The 20,298-nt window shown below is 40.6% G+C and overlaps 1 protein-coding gene across 1 annotated transcript in view; it reads right to left on the reverse strand.

Moving 5' to 3' along the window:
• The window catches only part of myt1la (myelin transcription factor 1-like, a), a 66,383-nt gene extending 46,715 nt beyond the window's left edge, over positions 1–19,668 (reverse strand). The window contains 4 exon segments of the mRNA XM_038726520.1: positions 3,037–3,070; positions 3,782–3,836; positions 4,854–4,942; positions 19,436–19,668. Coding sequence (XP_038582448.1) covers positions 3,037–3,070; positions 3,782–3,836; positions 4,854–4,883 — 119 coding nt within the window. The 5' untranslated portion in view covers positions 4,884–4,942; positions 19,436–19,668.
• Positions 19,669–20,298: the final 630 nt, after the last annotated feature.

Below are 20,298 nucleotides of genomic sequence, written 5' to 3' on the forward strand. Positions count from 1 at the left end.
AAAGATGTGGAGGGCAGGTCCCAAAAAACTAAATCTGATATATAGCCCACAAAATGCTAAATGTCCAGACACATAAGAAAGAAGGTGGTGCTGGAAGCTTTGAGGGCAGTTAATACTTGTGGGTGATACAGGTAATATAATAGGCCTTCCTTAAGTTATATGCCGTAAAACTTTGATTAATAGCCCGGGCTTTTATTTGCTAAAATCACTGAATTGTTCCTGCCTTTATTTGGGACAGGCGTCCATATGGGACAGGCCTTTAATTCCTGAAATAGGCCACTAAGAAACAGTTTATTTATTTCAAAATATATAAAATATCCAATAATATCAAATACACATGATTAATTTGATCTAGCTCCGACAGACAGCTTATGCGCTTTTATTTTGAAGGCAGCAATGTAACGAAAACAACAACAGCGTGCAGGATGAGAGAAGTGTGGCAGAAAGAGAGCGATGGACTTTACATGACAGGATTCAAGACTTGGATACATTTTTATGAAAAGCTGTTTTGATTCTTGATCTTGATCGGTGGACCCTTACAGACTAAAAGAATTTAATAATCAAGGAACAGACACATTCGGACTTAAGCAGCGTTTCAAAGGTAATGGGAGTCGGTCACACCGGTAAATCTATAACAATTAGACTTTGGGGCTTGTTGTTTCTGTTAAATGAACTGAATGATGAATTTTGGAGAATCTAACCGATCTAACGATGAGTATCATGTCCATACTGACACACTGACCATACGTTTATACATGAATATTTGTATTAACGATCTAACAAGCTTAGAAGCGGCTAAAGCGGGCAACCCCCCAGGGTTTATGAGGTTATATATATCCAAAGAACTTCTATAAAAAACAGACCAGGCGTTTAATTAAGGCAGGCGTTTATTTGTCAAAATGTGTTCCCACACCAGGCCAGTAAAGGAGGTAGGCGGCTGTTTGGGACTCTGCAATTAATTGAAGATTTACGGTATACAGAGAGGTGATTCTGTTATGAATTTAAATGGGGTGGACACTGATCAGTATGATGCAATATATTTCAACAGCACCTCATACAGTTGAATCAACACCTCTCTAAACCTCTTTCAACTGAACATTATAACCTTTGTTGGATTAGACTGAAACAGAGCACCTGGCTGCATCCTGCTTTGGTGTTGTTTAATCCTTTTTAATGAGTATCTTCTTGGCACCACCTTTTTGTTTTGCTTGTATTTTTTCTCTCATCTTCAACACGATGTGCTGCCCATCTCAATCCCCCTCCTCCTGAGACATCAGACTAAAGTGGGACTGTACCACTTTGGGAAGGAGCCACTCATTTACTCCACTACTGCTGACTTGGTTGTGATGTTATTGTGGTGCTAATCTCCTTCCACTCAAGCTGCAGCCAGACATATATCCAGCACTCTGGGATTTGTATCAAGATTTGTCTTTATCCATCCTCAGCAGAGCATGAATGAGCTCCATGACAATATTGCTATGGAAATGTTAGCAAACTGTTTGGTACTAGAGGAAAAGACAGCGGCTCACCAAAAATATTAGGATTCATCCTCAGAGGAGCATAAATATCAACAGCATTTCACTAAATTCTGGTCAGTCGTTGTGCTCTGGTGTTGCGACATCAGCATCTTTGCTCCCCTCAGCTAGCAGGACAAAAACCACTTATAGGCAACCTGAAGTTGAATGTAAAATTCAGAGCTGTGATGCAGCTTAATTGCAGCACTGATTCCCACAGAGGTGACAGATGTTATGTGTTTATTTAGCAATTAACATTAAGTCATGGAAGACTTTAAATATCACGGCCACACGTGTCTCTTCCCCAAATCTGCCACACCACAATGACAAATTAATTTGTATATTTTTATCCTTGCAGATTAGTCAGATTAGTCAGTGACTGTGCTGGAGAAAATAAAACTGATGAAAAATATTTAACCATTGCTCATGTATTTACTGTTTGAGTAATCTCTATCACAACCGCTAACTTCAAAGCTTCAACGTCCATGTCTGGCCCTGGGTGCACATCACCTCACCAGCCCCCATCAGATTTAAATTCTGGGTGATGCTCAAGCTGAGTTTTCTGCTCCTCAGCTCAGGGCTCACACAGCACAGACAGGACATGTTGTTTACAGTAAAGCGTTGACCTGGATCAAACAGGGTTCAACCATAATCTGCAGCACACACCAATATTTGTCAGTTTTACTAAATGAGATTAAGTGAAGCAGAAACTACCCCCTACACACACACACACACACACACACACACACACACACACAGGTAGCTGTGATATTCAGCATTTACTTTCAGCAGCTGCTGGTGTTTCCCCAGTCATGATGCAAAATGTAGTAACTCATCAAAATGTAATGAATTCTTGGTTGAATTAGATTGAAAATAATTGCTGATGTAATGAACAGCTGGGTAACATATTAACATGACACACTGCTAACCCTCTAATATCATGATTTTCTCAGAATTACAACATCCATTTATTGAATTCTGTGCATTCAAAATCTGCTCCCTATTTGGCTCAGAAATCTGGTGTAGCTTGCTGTCAATGTATCGCGTCGATCCACTTTTTAATCTCACTATCCATTTCACGCAGTTTACTCTGCAAGACGTGCAGCGTAAATCCCCATCCAAACTGGACACTCGTCACATGTACTGTTCATAAAAGTCACAGTGACACAAGCTGGCTCTCTCTGGTTTCCATGTTTTTGACAAGTTCTTCCTCTCATTCCAGGGGTGACTTGATCAAAAAGCACATGTATACTGGATAGATAAACTCCTCTTGCAAGAGCTGGTTCACTGTTATACAAGCAGGACAGGACACACAGTGCTTCTTCTGAATCTGAGGTTTGACAATCAGCTCACAGGTTCAGATCAGGCGTGTCGGCCCTCCCCGTCATTGTGGTGTGCCCACATATCGGAAATTAAGATATGTAACTCCTTAGTATGTCTTTCAATATTATTTTCTCTTAATGAAAATGAGGTGCTTCCATAATGCAATAATAACAGTGCAATACAGCAGAGGTTTACCTACCTGAATAACTCCTGTGTTACTGTTTCCACGGCAGCTTAAGAGACAGAACAAAAATATCAACGTTATAACTTCAACAATCTGCAGCCAACCAACAATAATTACCACATATATTGTATGTGTTAAAATTTTATTATGTTTAACAAGAGTAAAGTATCAACCAAATTTGTAGTTAGCAGAAGGGTGGGGACTTTAGATGGTAAATGATCTGTGCTTGTACTCAAAGTGCTTTTACACTACGTCATGCACATTCACCTCATTCAGGTTAAGGTGGCTGTGCCATCAGAAACAGAAATTAAAAAATTCACAGGGGAGCAATATGGGGACTTTCTAATTAGTGGACAACAGCTCTTCCCCCTGAACTACAGCCGCCCAAAGAGGAAGGACCACTCAAAGTTTGCACAAATCGATGATGATATTGTAATAAAAACTAAATTATTCACTTGAGTATTTGTTTTACACTGAGGAAATCAGTTTAAATATTTTATATGTGATTTAGTTCCCATATTGTGATATATCAATATCATAAATATTATTGTAAACACAGTCAACACAGAGGCTGCGTTAAAAAAGTGTACAGTTAGCACAAGTTACGCATGTTTACAGGGAACAGGAATCATCACACAAACAGTAGGTTATTCATTCAAAGCACGGGCACTTACCTAATAAAAAAGAGGCAAAAGAAACAGGCATTTCCACTAAAGACTGGTGACATTAAAAGACAGAGAGCAGACAGACAGACTCATACCTCTGACTCCTTTGGATCGTGTGCGATGGCGTTTTTTAACTGCATTCACCTCCATCTGAAGAGCAAAACACAAGTCAACACTCAGAAACTGTAACGGCAGAAAGAGATCATGTTGCAGTTTTAAACATTTACATAACTGCCAAAAAGAACTGCTTTAGGGGATTAAACTTAACTTCCAATCCTTTGTACGTGTAGGCATAACATTTATTTATGAAAGCATATATTAAGAAATAAGTTTGTTTTAGAGTAAGTATGATTTTGTGAAGTTTGAAATGAGTGGGAAATATCAAATTATGCTAAACTAGCTAATGTTATTTGGTCATATGTTATTTTTGTTTCCATCATTATTAAATAGTATTTCATCAGGTCAGGTGTATCAACCTTTTCTCTAAATATGCAAGCTAACGTTATCTTTGTCAGGTTCCTTTAGCTAAACAACAGTTGCACCTGCACTTACTGTGCGTAAATATTTAATAATAACTCAATGGGGCTTTCTTGGCATGGAGAACAGACATTTAGATTGCCAAAGCAAGTGTGAAATAAAAATAAATAACATAAATAAATCAACTTATCTCTACGTAAGAAGTAGTTTGTGAGGTGAATGAACAGCTGCTGCAATGGGCCTCAGATTGCTACACGCACTTAACACCAATCTTTTTTTTTTTTACTTGACCCTCTGTTGTTGGTGTTGCTTTTGTCTTATTTCTCTGCTAGTTTATTAAAGGTTTTTCAGCTTAATGTTCTGATGTCACGACAATGAATGGAAATTCTGCAAAACAAACAGTGTGATTTATTTATGCTGACAAAAACTCCAGCTGGTTGTGACCAAAGGGCAACCTCTGGTGCTGAAAAATGAAGCCAACACGGAGCTGCCAAAACTGCAGTTCCAGCCTTCAGTTCCAGCCTGGTCTCTGTAGCTAATTTCCTCGGTTTAAGAAACCACCGATTTAAATTACTTTTAGGCTTAAAGTTCTGCATAATTATGGACGCCTGCCAAAATGTCTCCTATGGGTGACGTCAAGGACACTGCGTCCATATTTTATACAGTCTATGGTTGTGACGGTGTCCCTACCTGGTCAGAGCTCGGTGTAGCACTGGTCATGTAGTTGAGGAGTCTTTATACCAAACTGAATTTCAGAAGCCGCCATCCAGAGTCATGATCTGCAAATAAACAAAACGCAGCAACTTCTCAGTTCGGCTGGACGTCAAGACCCTGAACCCTGGCCTGCCCACTTCCTGTTTCGACACTTGACTGACTCCTGCCAAATACAATCGACACATTTTTCAAATGTGACATGTCAGTTATGCGTTTATCTGGAAAAGTTTTACAGATTCACTGCTGAAAATATTTTTTAACCTACAGCCTAACATTTTATTCATTCAGTCTATTAGGTGCTTCTAAGGAGATGTTTTACAGAAAACATTTCAGTAACCTACAGCATAGACAGCAAATGACCCCATGACAAGGCCAAAAACACAGATAAAAGAAGTATTTTATAGCATTTATATTACCCTTGAAAGGAGGAGTTGCTTCAAAGACAAGCCTCGGAGAGGACTTAACCGTTGCATATATACTAAACTAAGTGGGACTTTGGGAAATTAAGTTAACATCTTAAATCATCCTGATACCTTAGCTTGCTATTGGACTACGTTTCCCAGATTCAATCTCTATAGCACGTGAGTTTCGTCTTCAGAGACTGTGTCTAGCGGCTGGTGACTGCTAGGACCGTAGCCAATGGTTTAAAAACATAACCAGACTGTGTTTACTGCCTCAAGTGAACTAACTTATCCCCAGCCGGATCCATATTTAGATGTAGATAGCCAGCTAGTGTAGCTAGCTTACCAGCCAGCTTACTAGTTAATGTTACGCTGATCTTAAGATGTAATGAGATTTGCACCCTTGAAGACATCGTCCTACTACACCAGATGTGAACTCAAGATTTGAAACTAGTACACAGTGCTGTACTTTTGATAGTGGTAGAGGGTGGATCACAATCATCAGTAATTTCATTTTTGATATAGTCTCACTGGGCAGCAATCAACTCAATCATACACTGGGAAAATTGTTCATCTGAACATGCCAGGCTGTGGACTGAATTTCATTTTAGGATTTTGTAATGCTGCAAACACTCCAACAAAAAATGTAAGTTTTAAAATGAACAATACTAATAGAGTGGTGAAGTGGAGGGGGTTGACTTTGACCATGTTCTCCACTACCTTTGATTGTCCCATAAGCACTCACTATTTTCCACCTAACACTTAGATGTTACCCTAACATTTATTTCTCTGTTTTTATTATTTTAATTTCTCTTTAAACTGTTTTTACACATTTTAATTTGCATTTTAATCTTTATTGCTGTATTCCCGTTGTAATGTTTTTAATACATTATGTAAAGCACTCTACGAGCACCTTGCCTATGAAACATCTAATCTCAGAGCTGCTAATGGTGGGAAAGAGCTAAAAATTAAACTTTGTAGAAACACGATAAATCATTCAAGATTCTGGGTCGATTCTGGATGAATTTGACATCTGTGTCGAGGTGTTTTGATCCCAACGATGCAGCTACAGCTTGAATTCGTTGTCAGGAGCGGCTGATTTTTCAAAGCAATAGTAGCTGAGGCTCTTGTTATTGTAGTATCAAAAGCCATGCCACATTGACAGAAACAAAGATGAAATTGGCCATAACATAAACTTCTAGTATTGTTAAATTATCCAGGAGACACCTGTGACTTCTATGCGTAGGAACATATAGGATATATATTTGTTTGTTTTTGAAATACAATAGTGCTGTCCTAGTTCTGAACTCTGCAGATGAACCCTAATAGGTATTACCGACAAAATTTCTAAGGCTGTGTCCGAAGTCACTCTCTTGCTTTCACTCACTTAAAACGGTTCGCAGTCATTTGAGATTTTTAACATTTCTCGTCATCAGTGCATCTCAACAACCATACAACAAATTAAAATTTTAAATAACACAAAAACTCAAACTTTGTGCTGACAAAATTTACAGCAAAACACGAGATAGCAGATAGCAACACAAAAGGGAGACAACACTGAAACAACAGTGCGATGACGAAGACGTGAACGCAGCAGCTCTGCGTGCTTCTCTCTCCTCAGCTGCAGTGCAGCTCGGGGGGGGGTTGCAGCGTTAATATAAATGTAAATTCTGGACAGACTCGCCTGAACTCTCAGCCTACTCCCATTATGGTGCCACAGCATAGCGCGGCCGGGTGCATCTGAGGATGCCACTCCACTGAGCATGCTCCAACGCACCCTACATGTCGTCCCTCCCTCTGCTGTGAAGAGCTGAAATAAAAATCATCCACCTCCCTGGAAACTATAAGACTGAGTGGGATGTGCACTTAATGGGTGTATGTGCTGCACTGTGTGCATGCATGTACGTGTGTGTGTGTGTGTTTGTAGATGTTCCTGTGTGCACGTGATGCACCAGCCTCACCAGTCTTCATGAATGTGTGTTTCCAAAGGCTGTGCCCTTGTTCTGCCTCTGCATGTTTGTGTGTATGTGTGTGTGTCTATTCTTGTACTATCTCTGTGAGGACCAATTTCAGTTGCAGACCTTGAGCGTGAGGACGATTTGATTTGTCAGGAAATTTATAGAAATTGAGGAAATTTTCAACTGTGAAGACATTTCTTGTAAAGTGAGGAATATTTTAGGAAAGTTCTGATGGCTGTGCTTCAATTTTGAGAGGCGCAGACAGGAACAGTGGATCACAATCATCAGTAATTTCATTTTTATTATTGTCTCTCGGGGCTGAAACCAACTACAGTCAGACTTTGGGAGATTAATTAACAGACTTGGAACAAACTTTCAGAACATATAAGACCTGCCCCGACTGTGAAAGGTTCAAAACTTCTCCACTGCCTTTTACTGAACCATAAACACTCATATTTTCCATGTTACCCTAATATTTATTTCTCTGTTTTTCATTATTTTTATATCTCTTAAAATAGTTTTTGAACATTTGAATTAGTATTTTAATCTTTAATGTTGAATAAATATCCAATCACAGAGCTGCTAATGGTGGGCAAAAGATAAAATTTACACTTCGCACATTATATATTCAGATTCTGCGTCGATTCTGGATGAATTCAACAATTGTGACCAGATGTATTGATCCCAACTGCAAGGATGCAAAGCAACGGCAGCTGAGGTTTTGGTAGAACTTTTTGCAAAGTGAGGACATTGTGAAGAAATCTGGGGGGAAATGAGTAAATGTTTGAAAAGTGAGGAACTTTTTTGGAAAATGGGTAAAAAAAAATTCCAGTCTTCATTTCATCAAAGGATTAAAACTTGTTTTCAGGGCGAGGTAATGTATGATGTCACTATAAAAGTACAACTGTGAATGTGTGGATATGCAGTACAGGTCTATGTATGAAAGTGTACAATAGTATGTGTGATATTAATGATACTGTAATAACACTATGCTCCTTGTTGTTTTTTGAAGGTTTGTCACTGTGTTTGCTGAATAAATATATTCATCTAATATTCAATTTATATATTCAAGACCACATTTATTTGGCAATGTTGGGGATCCCTGATTTGCTATTACAGCAGCCCAGATTATTATGGCATGGGTTCAGATGTTGCATATTTGCCAGCTAAACATTCACTCTGTGAACTCTGCTCCAGCATAAAATAACAAAAATAGGTTTCAAGATTAGTAATGCTGTTTAGGCCAAATCCCCACCTTACCTATGTTATGTAACTTACAAATAATAGGGTGGCAGGAGTGAAAATGAGTAATCCTTAAAATTTGTTGTGGTTTCACAACAATGAAGACGGTTGCAGAACAATTAGATACAAAATAGGATGTGAGCTCTACAGGATGAACAGAGACTATCATGCTTTTGAAATGAGACAGAGACTATCATGCTTTTCCCAGATGATGCACGGATCTTTAGGCATTTTACGATCTCAAATGGCTTTAAAGTTTGGACTAAGCCCTGATGTGTGTACATCTACCTCCGCCGGAAAAAACGTTGTTATTTACATAGTCTGTTCCTTGCTAGCTAGGGAGCAAGCTTGCTCCTTAGGTTGACACGAGTGACGGAAACAGACACACAAAAAGACAATAACCCCATGACAATAGGAGGGACCAATATCTGAGATGGTGATATTTCCCCATTAAAAGAGCTATTGATTTATGAGTCAGACAGGCTGAGGGGATATGAAACAAAGTTTAATTTTTTTAATAACCTAAAAGATTCAGGGCTTTTGAGAAAACATTCAGGGCTGAAGCCCCAGAAGCCAACCCCCCCCCCCCCCCCCCCCCCCCCCCCGCTCCGCCGTTGGCACTGTGTGAAGAGGAGCTTCCTGCTGTTTAGTATTCAGTCCAACACTCTGCCTGTCTGATACAACATGATGCAGAGCTCCCCTATGCTGAGACACATGGACACACACATCAATGTACACGCATGTACACACACACACACACACATACAAATACTTATATCATCATCACACACACAGACATGTAGAACAGCAGTAGAGCACAGAGGTTCACCCAGCAAAAATTCACTCTAAACCTGAGTGATTTTTGTCTCTGAACACAGTCTGGTACTGTTCCACTTCAACGGGTGACTGGAGGCTGCAGCACCGCCTGTGGATCAAAGCCATCACAACACCTCGCATTGATGACACCATTTTTTTTACTTATTGCTCTAACTGCTCACTTAACAATCACATAATGTGCTTGGGTGACTAGTTAGTGAAATACTGAGCGAGTCTGAGTTTCCTCCATCAAAGTCAATTATTTTCTAAATAAAAGTATTTTAATATAACGTCAGTACTGATTGAGAACAGTGCTTAACCAGAACTACTGTATGTCTATAGGTGCCTGAAAAATATTTTTAATAGACACCACCAATTAGAAGCAAGTATTTTCTTTTTTTATTCATGGTACAGACTAATCTGCTGGGTGATTTATGTGTTGCACAGTCTAGTGAAGCCGCCATTGCTGCTGTAGCACTGCTGAACTGAAAGCACTCGCCCCCACTAGTCGAGTAGGAATTGGTTGTGACGCACGCTTTGAGGAAAAGAATATTATCATAGCACAATTTGTCTGACCTTCATGGACCCTCTGATAACAAACCAACAAATGTCAATCAATGATTTCTTGTACTGTTATCATATTGAAATCCTAATAAAATCTGGAAAATACATGAAACAGAAAAAGTGAAACCCTCCTTTGTGGTATTTAACATGATGTTAAATATGCAGAGCGTGTGGTTTTGGACAGAGCCGCCCAGAGAATTTGGGGATGAATTAAAATGCAAGTGACTTCATGGTGCAGAGATTTGTAGATCATGCCTTCTGTTGTAGCAGCTCGTTAAGCTGGTTTTGGTGATTTGCAGGAGAAAAAACATCTAAGCGTCTTTTAAAATTGAGATAAATAAAATAGGATCTTCTGTACACATTTCTGGGCAAAAGCTGTATAAATGTGCTTTAAGAAGGAAATAGTTTACATACAATATTAATGTTCTTGCAGAGGTGAGTAGCTTGTTTACTTCGACCTACCACCCAGGTTAGTCTATAAAGCAGTTCCCAGCCAATTAAAGAAAAACTAATTGTAGTAAATTTAATTCACATCAAAAAACAACCCAACAACCTGAGGACACAATTGCATTCTTAAAAATGGGTGTTAGTCATATGTTACAACTTCCTAAAAATGTTCCAGTTTCAGCCCTGAAGAGTCTGCAACACACATACAAACACAAACACTCACAGGCAAATGTTTGTGAGTCCAAACAAAGCACACACACACACACACACACACACACACAGCAGCCAGGTGAGGTGCGTGTTTGCAGCAGAGCCAGACAGCAGCTCTGTGTTTTATTACAGCAGAGCACTTTTATCAAACCTAACAAACAGAAACACCTGGTGTGTGATGTGACGCTGCAGTGCACAAACCAAACAACACAAATGAACAGAGAGACAGAGAGAGAGAGAGAGAGAGAGAGAGAGAGAGAGAGGTGCAGTGCTGCATCTGTTTTGTGTGTCTGTCTGTTTTGTCTGTCTGTCTGTCTGTCTGTCTGTCTGTCTGTACAACAAGCGAGAGTTTGTGTTGGACATAAACTGCCTACATGATCAAGCACTCCAGAGACGGCGATGTTGATTGTTCAGGTTGGTCCGCTACTTTGGTCCAAACGCAAATATCTAACCAGGAAATTCTGTGCAGACATTTGTGCTCCCCCAGGGGATTAAGCCTGATGACTTTGGTGATCCCCTGACTTATCAGTTAGTGACAGTAACAGGTCAAATGTTTCACGTATCCAGTGAAATATCTCACATAACATCTGCTACGGCTGCTATACTGAAAGGTTAACACAAGACTGTATCAATCATCACTGTCGACATTTTGGAAGTATTTGACTGAAAACAACTTTAAAAGTATCCAAAGAGGTCGAGCGTCTCAACCTGACTTTGAGTATATTTACCTGATAATACTTTGTATTTATGCACCTAAATATAATTGTAATGCATTAAACAGGACAATAATGGAGTTGCTACTTTTACTTTAGGAAAGGATCAGAAACTTCTTTGAACCACTAAAGAATACTATAAATTAATATATCTACTATATATATTGTGTATTAGGCAGCATGTTAGCAACAAGCAGCTGCTCAAAAAATGCAGAACGCACTTTAAATGCATTGCACTGTGACAGACTGAGGCACGAACTGTTCTGCAGTACAGTTTGTGGGGTAAACACACACACACACACACACACACTCACACAAAAAGCGGTGGCAGCTAAGCTAAGCCTGGCGTGATGGCCCGACTACATCAGCCCCACTCCTGGTTTCCATGGAGACTGGACTGATCGGGTGATTAGCTGTGTCAATTAACCTCTGACCAATCACAGAGAGAGAGCCCGAGCAGCAGCAGCTCACTGTGATCTGCAGATACGATCACAGCTGAATTCAGACCGAAGCACATGGGAATTCTACATTAGCATAGTAAATTACATTCCTGCACTTGCTTTTTTTTTCGTATCTCGTCTTTTATAACCAACTGCATTCAGTATTTTTTGTGTTTGTTTGTTTTTAAAGCATTATTGTCCAGTGTATTCATTGTCTGTTTTTTGCATTTGATTGCGGGCCTTAAAAAATTACATTACTTATTACTTATCATCTTGAAGTAGGTACCCTAATAAAAAAAACTAAGAAAATAACTCCTATTTCCAATTTCTTTCCAATTTTGAAAGTCTTTTTGAGATTTCCTCATTTCCATAAATGGTTGGATACATGTGCCGACTCCTCACATGAACTTGCCTGATTCCCCTGCAGGGTTTACTGGCTATAATGAACCCTGGTACACTCCATGTTCACCCTATAAGCCCTGTAAATGTAGGAATGTGAAGCAGTCACACTGCAGACACAAACGCCTGCACTCCCCAGCGCGATGACCAGGTCTGTGGTTTCATGTCAGCACTTCAGAAGAGATAAAGTCCTCTTCAGCCCTCAGACTATCTTCTGTCAGAGGATATTCACCTCATAGCAGGAGCTCCTACTGTGTGAGTATCTGCACACAGTCGCAATATTACATGTCTGCAGGCTGAATTTGTTTTACATTCAAGTGGGTTTTTCACAGTGACAAAAATCACCTGTTTCGGTTGTCAGACGACTGCAGCGCTGTAAAAGAGTCACCTGGTTCAAGGTCTCAAGACCTCAAAAGGCTTCCCAAGGCCTAAAGTAATTCCTGGACTAACAATCTGTGAGTCATCAAATCAGTTTATTATGATTCATTATTATGCAAATATAACCTGACGAATAGCAAGTGATTACACGCTTCTCAATAACTTGATTTTTCTCCAATGACTTGAGTTTCAGTTTAATCAGTTTCATGTTTGGAGGCCTGCAGGAAACATCTACTGTGATTAGCAACACAAAAGAAAAGATTGCACATGGAGGATTTTGCTTCTGGGACAGTCTTCCAGCAGTTTATCGCGAGGCATTAAATGGCATCAACATACTGTAACTTCCCTGCCGCAGTGCCTTCCAAGGGAAAAGTCAGGAATATAACGGGGAAGAAAAAGTAAATTTGTGCAGAGATTCCACTTTAACTTTGGTGAACTTTGACACAGATATACGCTGTTGTATCAAGCCGCCTTAACAGTGCTGACGTGTGATGGAACGGAGAGCCAAAGAGTACAAAATGGAAGAAGCTAACATTGCTTCCCGACCAACACCTCCAAAAATTTACGTTTAAAAAAAAGTGATGGATTTGTATGTTATTTTGTGTTTGTGATTATTTATTTGATGATTATTCTCAATGAGAATGCTCTGTATAGCATCAGACTCATTTTATTATTTGTGTATTTTGTTTTGTCTAGTTCTCACGGCATGCTTGGCAACGTGAAAGTGTGAATAAATGCCTATAACCAAAGGAACGCCCTGTGTTTGAGATTTAAGCTGGAGGGGAGCTACACTGACACAGTTATGAGACAGGACTCCATAATACAAACACACTGTTTGAATAAGCTGTTTGAACTTACTGCCCTCTTATGGGTGGGTTCACACTTCAGAAGTGTCATAAATTCTTGTTGCGACTCACAGAGAGACCTCACAGACTACACGTTGATACCCGACTCATCATGGCTTTCAGTCTTTCATGATGTGCTAGGGAAGAAGGAGGTGCTAGGGACCGACTTCCAGTAACAAGAACAAACAATGGCGTACGAAGCAATATGTGTCTGATACTGGCTGTCAGAAAAGCCTAAAGAAAAGGAAGAACAAACGACTGTGACCTTTCACAGTTTCCACCTTGCAGCACATGGTCCCTCTTTCACTTTGCGCTCTGTGCTCCCTATTGGTCAACGTCATGAAAGACGTCATGGAATTTGTCGTGGAAGGCAAAACAAATTGTGACACGCTCGTTAGATGAGGCGTTGGATGTCATCCACTACACAGAATAAAGCCATCAATTGTTGCCCCCGACGCCCCGCGTCTGTCGGGTCGGGCTATTATCTGGCTGATATCATGTAGTCTGAACCCACGCATACATGACAGAGTGATGAGCTTAACTAACAGTTAGTGAGCTTGTTGGCTCTGAAGGCATTTTTTTTCTCTTCTCCAACACAACTAATAAATGAAACGAGAGCAACATGCCAGAGGGGAGTAAACAGCCCAGTACAAAGAAGCTTGGGGAGTTGTGCTCAGATAGCAGTTAGCTTGCTGGCCACAGTAGTTCCCCTGACCTCTTAAATCAGCATACTGCCCAGCTTACTGCACTGCATTGAAGAAAATTATACATTTCTTTAAAATGAAAGTGTGGTTTAATAGTGTCGATGGTACTAATTGGTGTATTTAACCACAGGTTCACATGCCCAGTCTCAAACAGACGTTTTTCATAATGTAGACGTGGCCCCTCCCTCCCCCATCCTTCACCTCTGTCAGTGCAGAGCACGGGGGCGTTGCTCTGTGATTGACAGGTCGAGGAGTGGATGTGGTCAGTGGGTGAAGCTTTAATGATCTGTAACAAGCAGACGAGGCAGGTCGTCAGTGGCAACAGAGATCTACAATCGTTACTGCTGTTTGAATTAGTGTGTGGGAACGGACAACTGATTCAGTAATGTGTCCCCTTTTTCAAGACTAGAAACCTGCACAAATGACCATCCAGACAGACTCTCGCTCACATCGATGATGGACAACCCCTCAGATCAGAGATAAGAGATAGCTTACAGAGGAAACTATGAGGACATCAAAGGTCAGAGGTCACAGCAGATGGAGCAAATTTAAAAAGTTTTTGCATTAATCGCAGCTCTAAATTGGATTCCACAGAAACCAGCAGTCAGTCTGCCATTCACAGGAACGATTTTACACACACACTTCACGATCTACAGGATCTACCCAAGATGAATCATTAAAAATGTGTGTGTGTGTAAATGTGTTGCTCAGAGCGTATGTGTGTGGTTTTTGCTCTATGAGTCACTCGGAGCTCCAGAATATAATATGGATGATGCCTTCTGCTACGTGTGTTTGTGCGTGTGCGTGTGTGAGCGCTGCTGACTGCCATTGATCAGAACGAGTTAATCAGATTGATGGGTGTCTTGGCAGCAGCTCAGATTTAATAAACCACAGACAGACAGACGGACAGACAGACAGGTAGTTCAGATGAGGTCTCAGCGGTTCAACTTGACAGTTTCATCACAGACTCGACAGCAACCAGCTGAACCTCCATCATGGAGCAACACAGTCTGTTGAACGCCTTTCAGACATGCGCCTCGTCTCATGCCAATGTCTCATAAATTACTTTTCCTCTAGGGTTGGACTTAGTAACATTTCTCTAATGCCGGGCAGACACTGGCAGATTTCAGTCCTGAGCTGGTCGCCCCAGACAAATTTTAGAATCGGGCCGAATTTCTGTCAGATCGGTTGTCATCTGATGTGCAGTTTGAGGTCACGATGCCGGATCATGCCCGAAGAATCAACAATGTGGCTCACCAAAGATCGGATAGATTTCCTGCATGCCAGAGATTTTGGTCAACTTGTTTTAATATTAATGGAGCAGTATTTGGCATGTCTAATTTGACACTGGTTGTGACATAAAACTGAACTTCACAGCAGAACAGACAACATATTTTCTTCATCTGCTCACTTCTGTTCATAGTAGAATTTCACAAAGTAACGCCGAGTTTATTAACTTTCTATTTAGTGCGAGCTCCACATCATGGCCAGTCTATTGTTCTGTACAATGTGAGCGTAAAGGTTGCAGGTTCTGGCCTTGCAACACAAGTCTGAATTGAATGTCCTCACATTAATGTGGCTAATGTTTGCTTAGTGAACTATTTAATGTGCAATTTGTCCTGCTTTCTAAGAGCAGTGTAATGGTTATTGAGAGGGGGGCCCATCTGATGACTCTGCAGAATATTCAAACCATTTTTTCTCTTTGTTAAGACAGGTCAAGGGACACGACTCATGCATGGAGAAGATGAGGTCTGCTAATTAGTAGCTATTTGTAGGACTAGTGTAGATATATAAGCATGGATGGATGGCGACTGGAATACTGAGCAGGCCATGGCGTTCAGAAGAAGCAGCCTATTGAGCCAGTTGGTCAGCCTCTGTACTTCAACTTGAGCAGATATACTGAAGATATGAGGTCTGAATAAAGCTGGGCAGTTTTGGAGAACTATAGCAACAGACAGAACGAAATGTCCAAATGAAAAAAAAATCCCACCCCCTTCCTTGAAGCCTCCTTTCAAAGCTAACACACATGTTTATGTGCACGGGCAGAGTGTGCACAGGTAGGCTTATAACAGTCCTGCAACAGCCACATTTTTGTGTCAGAGAATTTGATTTATTGATTGCTGTCGGGACGTAAAGAGCACTTCAACAAACAGCACACAAAAATGCTTGTAAAATAAATTGCCTACCCCAGCTTTAAGCAGCCGAGTATCTGCACTTTGTTTGGGTGAGGATAGGATTCAAAGGCAGTGTTAAGGAACAGGATTTGTGGTCATAATGACAGAAAAATGTGTTTGCAACACGCAGATTGCAAATGGTGGCAGTGTCATGTTCGACAAACGACTGTCACTCACAATTTGTCTCATGCTCATGCAGAAGTATGTGCCCATTGTTTTAATTTGTGAAATGCGCCAAATTGAGCGAGAGGAAACAATCTCGTGTTGCAAATCCCTGCTTGCATATTGCAGATTTGGTGGAATGTTTCCCTGGACTTTGCTGTAAAGCTGCATTCAACGATGTTGTAGCAACCACAGATCTTGCTAATTAAGTGAGTGTGTGAAAAGATACCAGAACAAATAGGAATGACTACAAGCTGTGCAGCTACAGAAACATGGCAACACCCAGGTTGCAAAGAAACTGAACATTTAATCAGTGACGCTGAAACACAACAGCAAAAGTTTATCACAGAGAACTGCATCTGGTCTGTGACTGAGCTGTGAGGTGAAAAGACCTACAGGTGTGGATGGAGAATTTATCTGTGACCAGCAGTGTGGTATGACCGGTCAACTGTAAGCTGACCCTGCGTTTAATATGCTCTGTCACACACAGGTGGTGTCGCAGAGAGGAGGAAGGTTTATTTTGTTCTGCAGTGATGAATGATCACCAGCTCAGGTCCGTCTCTGACTCGGTCTCTGCAGAGAGCAGACAGGAGATAAAGGAGTTTAAATAAAGGAGTGCAGGAGTTTTTCTTTCATTACTTTTCAGCCGAGTTCTGATCTCAGTATTTACACAACAAAAACCAATGAAGAGCGGGTCAAAGGGCAGAAGTCCCTCAACCAATATTCTTGTAATGATATAATGCTGGTGTACCATTTTTGGAATCCATCACTTCTAAGGAAAGCTGTTTCCTGAACACGGGCTAACTGACTGAACTAAGCAAAATACCCAAGCAACTGACTAGAAAAATAACTAGCAAGCAAACTGACAAACTGGATACCACAAGACAAAAAATCATTTGGTAAAGCTTAAATTGGATGTGCAGCCATCTTTCTCCGGAGAACAAACTTTTACAGATAATTGTTAAAAGGGAAGCACCGACATACAGTAGGTTATTTTGGCAAACATTGACGAGCATTAACAATAATTTGGAGTTGTGTTTGCGTCCACCTGATGAATCTAAGTCTAATATTCACTTTCCTTTTAGCTTCGGTTTGGTCTCCACCAGCTCCTGAGAGAAATATTTGGCTGTCTCAGCTAAATGTTATGCTATGTTAACACCAGGTAACTTTGTATGTCTGACGTTTGGTGCTGGGCAGGTAGCGTAGGCAGCGGATTTATCAGCTGCTTACTGTGGCCGAAAACAACGCTTATGAGAGCTGTGTGAGTAAATCATAACAGTAAAGTTAAGGGTTGCAAAACAAAAGACAATGAGCTGAAAGACACTAAAATGTTCTGTAGAGCTGAGGGGAAATTGCAGAGTTGGTCACATTTCTCTGGGGGTTCATCATTTCAAGCAACCTCTTTAACGTCACACATAATCTGAGCCACTGTTACTATAGGAGCATTAATTCGTGCAGCTTTAGGGGGAAATTTCACCTTTGTACTTTTTTGTTTGATAGAATAATGTATTTGGGTCTAAGTCACATTTATTATTTGTCGCTCTGCTGTTGCTTTGATTGCACCTCATTCATACAAATGTGTCTCACAAATGAATAAATGTAATGTAAATGTACTTCCATACTTGTTCCATGTACTAATATTGACACTTTGATATGCAAAACATTATGCAAACTATTGTTACAGAACACAGGAAATGGATTATAGTTAATGTAAACATCAGTAACAAAAAATGTTTAAATAAAGCATGTTTTCATTCAAAGGGTATCAACGCAAGATCTCACCCTTCAGCAAGCTGTGTTTCTCAATTAACTTCTGTAGGCTACGTCAAGTTAAAATAATCCAACAATAAACTTTCAGTCATTCATTCAAAAATGTATGTATGTATTATTACTTCACGTACATTACTTTCAGCACCTGGCAGCTACAGTAAGTTCCCTCTCCCATAGTCCTATTTACTCCAACTGAAGTAGAGTTATTTAAATTATTGATTATAATATTTATTTATTTCAGTTCTGTTACTTCAGTCAAGTGTTTCTTCAACATAAACTTATGTTAATTTACTTGCATTTAACTATGAGTCAAAAAAGTCTGATGGAAAGATTTAAGAAAATTAATAATATTTTCTCATTAATATTATAGTCTCAGGTAAAAACTAAGATGATGAAATAGATGCTATGTGTATATGCTACATTATCAAGTGAAAACAGAGGCGATAAACTTAATCAAAAGGTGCGTTAAGGTCACTGCAGACCCACTAACTGGTAGCACAGATACACTTCAGCTCACGGTGGAAGAATTATAGCAATATTATAGGAACACTGACGATCTCTGACACCCAGTAGGAATACATAATATTATACACAGTGGTCCCAGCCTGGATTATCATATCCTATTAATGTCTATCCTATAGCCACTATACCGAGCTATACAGGCTTCAGAGCACCCTGTAGAAACATTTCGGGAATATTACAAGGACATAAAAGGATATTATAGAGCACTGAGCACCTGAAAGTAATAATACAGATATTATATAACTATGATAATAAAACATGAGCATAAACGTAATGAAAAGGTGACATAAGGTCACTACAGATCAACAGCTCACACACTACAGCAGGGAAACCACCGGGAAGCTGTGAATATTAAACTAAATTTAAGACATGAGACTGTCAACTCAAAACAAAGCAATGTATATGAAATACCAGCATAGAAACAAGCAACTTCATTAAAAATATGAAAACATAATAGGAATATCACGAGACTGTCACCAAAACTCAGCCTTTAACCAACGGAAGCACGACTGACACACTGTAGGAGTGTTACAGGAACACCACAGAGCCACTAAAGCAGACAACGTCCCTGTCCGGGCGCGTGCAGAGCGGCACAGACATCTGTCAGAGCTCAAGAATATTATAGAAAATCATCATAGAAGACAGTCAACGGATCTGAGCTCTGAAACAACAGACGCACGACTGACACACAACAGGAACATCATATAGGTGACCGGAGCTGCGGAGGCCATAGAAGGGCGCACGCGGAGCGCCAGAAGCCTCAGAGTAGCCTATTATTATAGAATACCAGAGAAGACAGAAAGGATAACATACTGAAATGGCGAAGATGGAGACTCCTCTACCTCTGTCTCTTCTTCCTCCTCTCCTCTTCCTCTCTGGTCGGAAAGTCTGCAGCCTCCTTCTCTCTCTCTCTCTCTCTCTCTCTCTCGCTCTCTCTCTCACTCTCAGTGCCTGTGAAGGTCTCTCTACACCTCGTTCTCTATCTCTCTTTTGTCGCCGTGATATCTGGCCGTGCCTTCACTGGATGGAGGAGGAGGAGGAGGGAGGGGGAGGGAGGAGAAGGGGGGGGGGCCCAGACACACAGACAGGAGGGAGAAGAGGATGATGATGGCGGTGATGATGAAGATGGTGGAGAGAGAATCAGACACTGCAGCAGTGGTAGAGGAAGAAGACGGCGGGTTTACCTCTCTCCCTCTCCTTCCTTCCTCCTCTTCTTCTTTATTTTTCGGTGACGCGCACGCAAATCCGGCTACGCGCGCGATGGTGAGCCAGCGGGGGACGCGCGCATGCAAGCTCTCCAAGGATGCCAATGCTCTCTCTCTACCACTCACCCCCACCCCCTCCTCATTCTTTCTAAATTAATTCAAAGCATGTAGAGTGTGTGTGTGTGTGTGTGTGTGTGTGTGTGTGTGTGTGTGTGTGTGTGTGTGTGTGTGTGTGTGTGTATGGCAGCCCTGCAGTCAGTCTCTGGGTGTTGTTTTGATTTTCCACAGCGCAGACCAGATCACACACACACACAAAAGTCTCTATAGGTGTTGAAATGCATCACTGTGTAATTTCCTTTGTTCAGAGCAAAGCAGTTCGACTCTAATGACTGTAACATTATTGGTACTGGTAGCAGTGGCCTAGTATTAGTATTAATTGATCTAAATTTTATCAGATTATTAATAAGACAT

Source organism: Micropterus salmoides, unplaced genomic scaffold (genome assembly GCF_014851395.1).
Source record: "Micropterus salmoides isolate LMB-PRFRI ecotype aquatic unplaced genomic scaffold, ASM1485139v1 Ms_hic_scaffold_18, whole genome shotgun sequence".
Taxonomy (NCBI): Eukaryota; Metazoa; Chordata; class Actinopteri; order Centrarchiformes; family Centrarchidae; genus Micropterus; species Micropterus salmoides.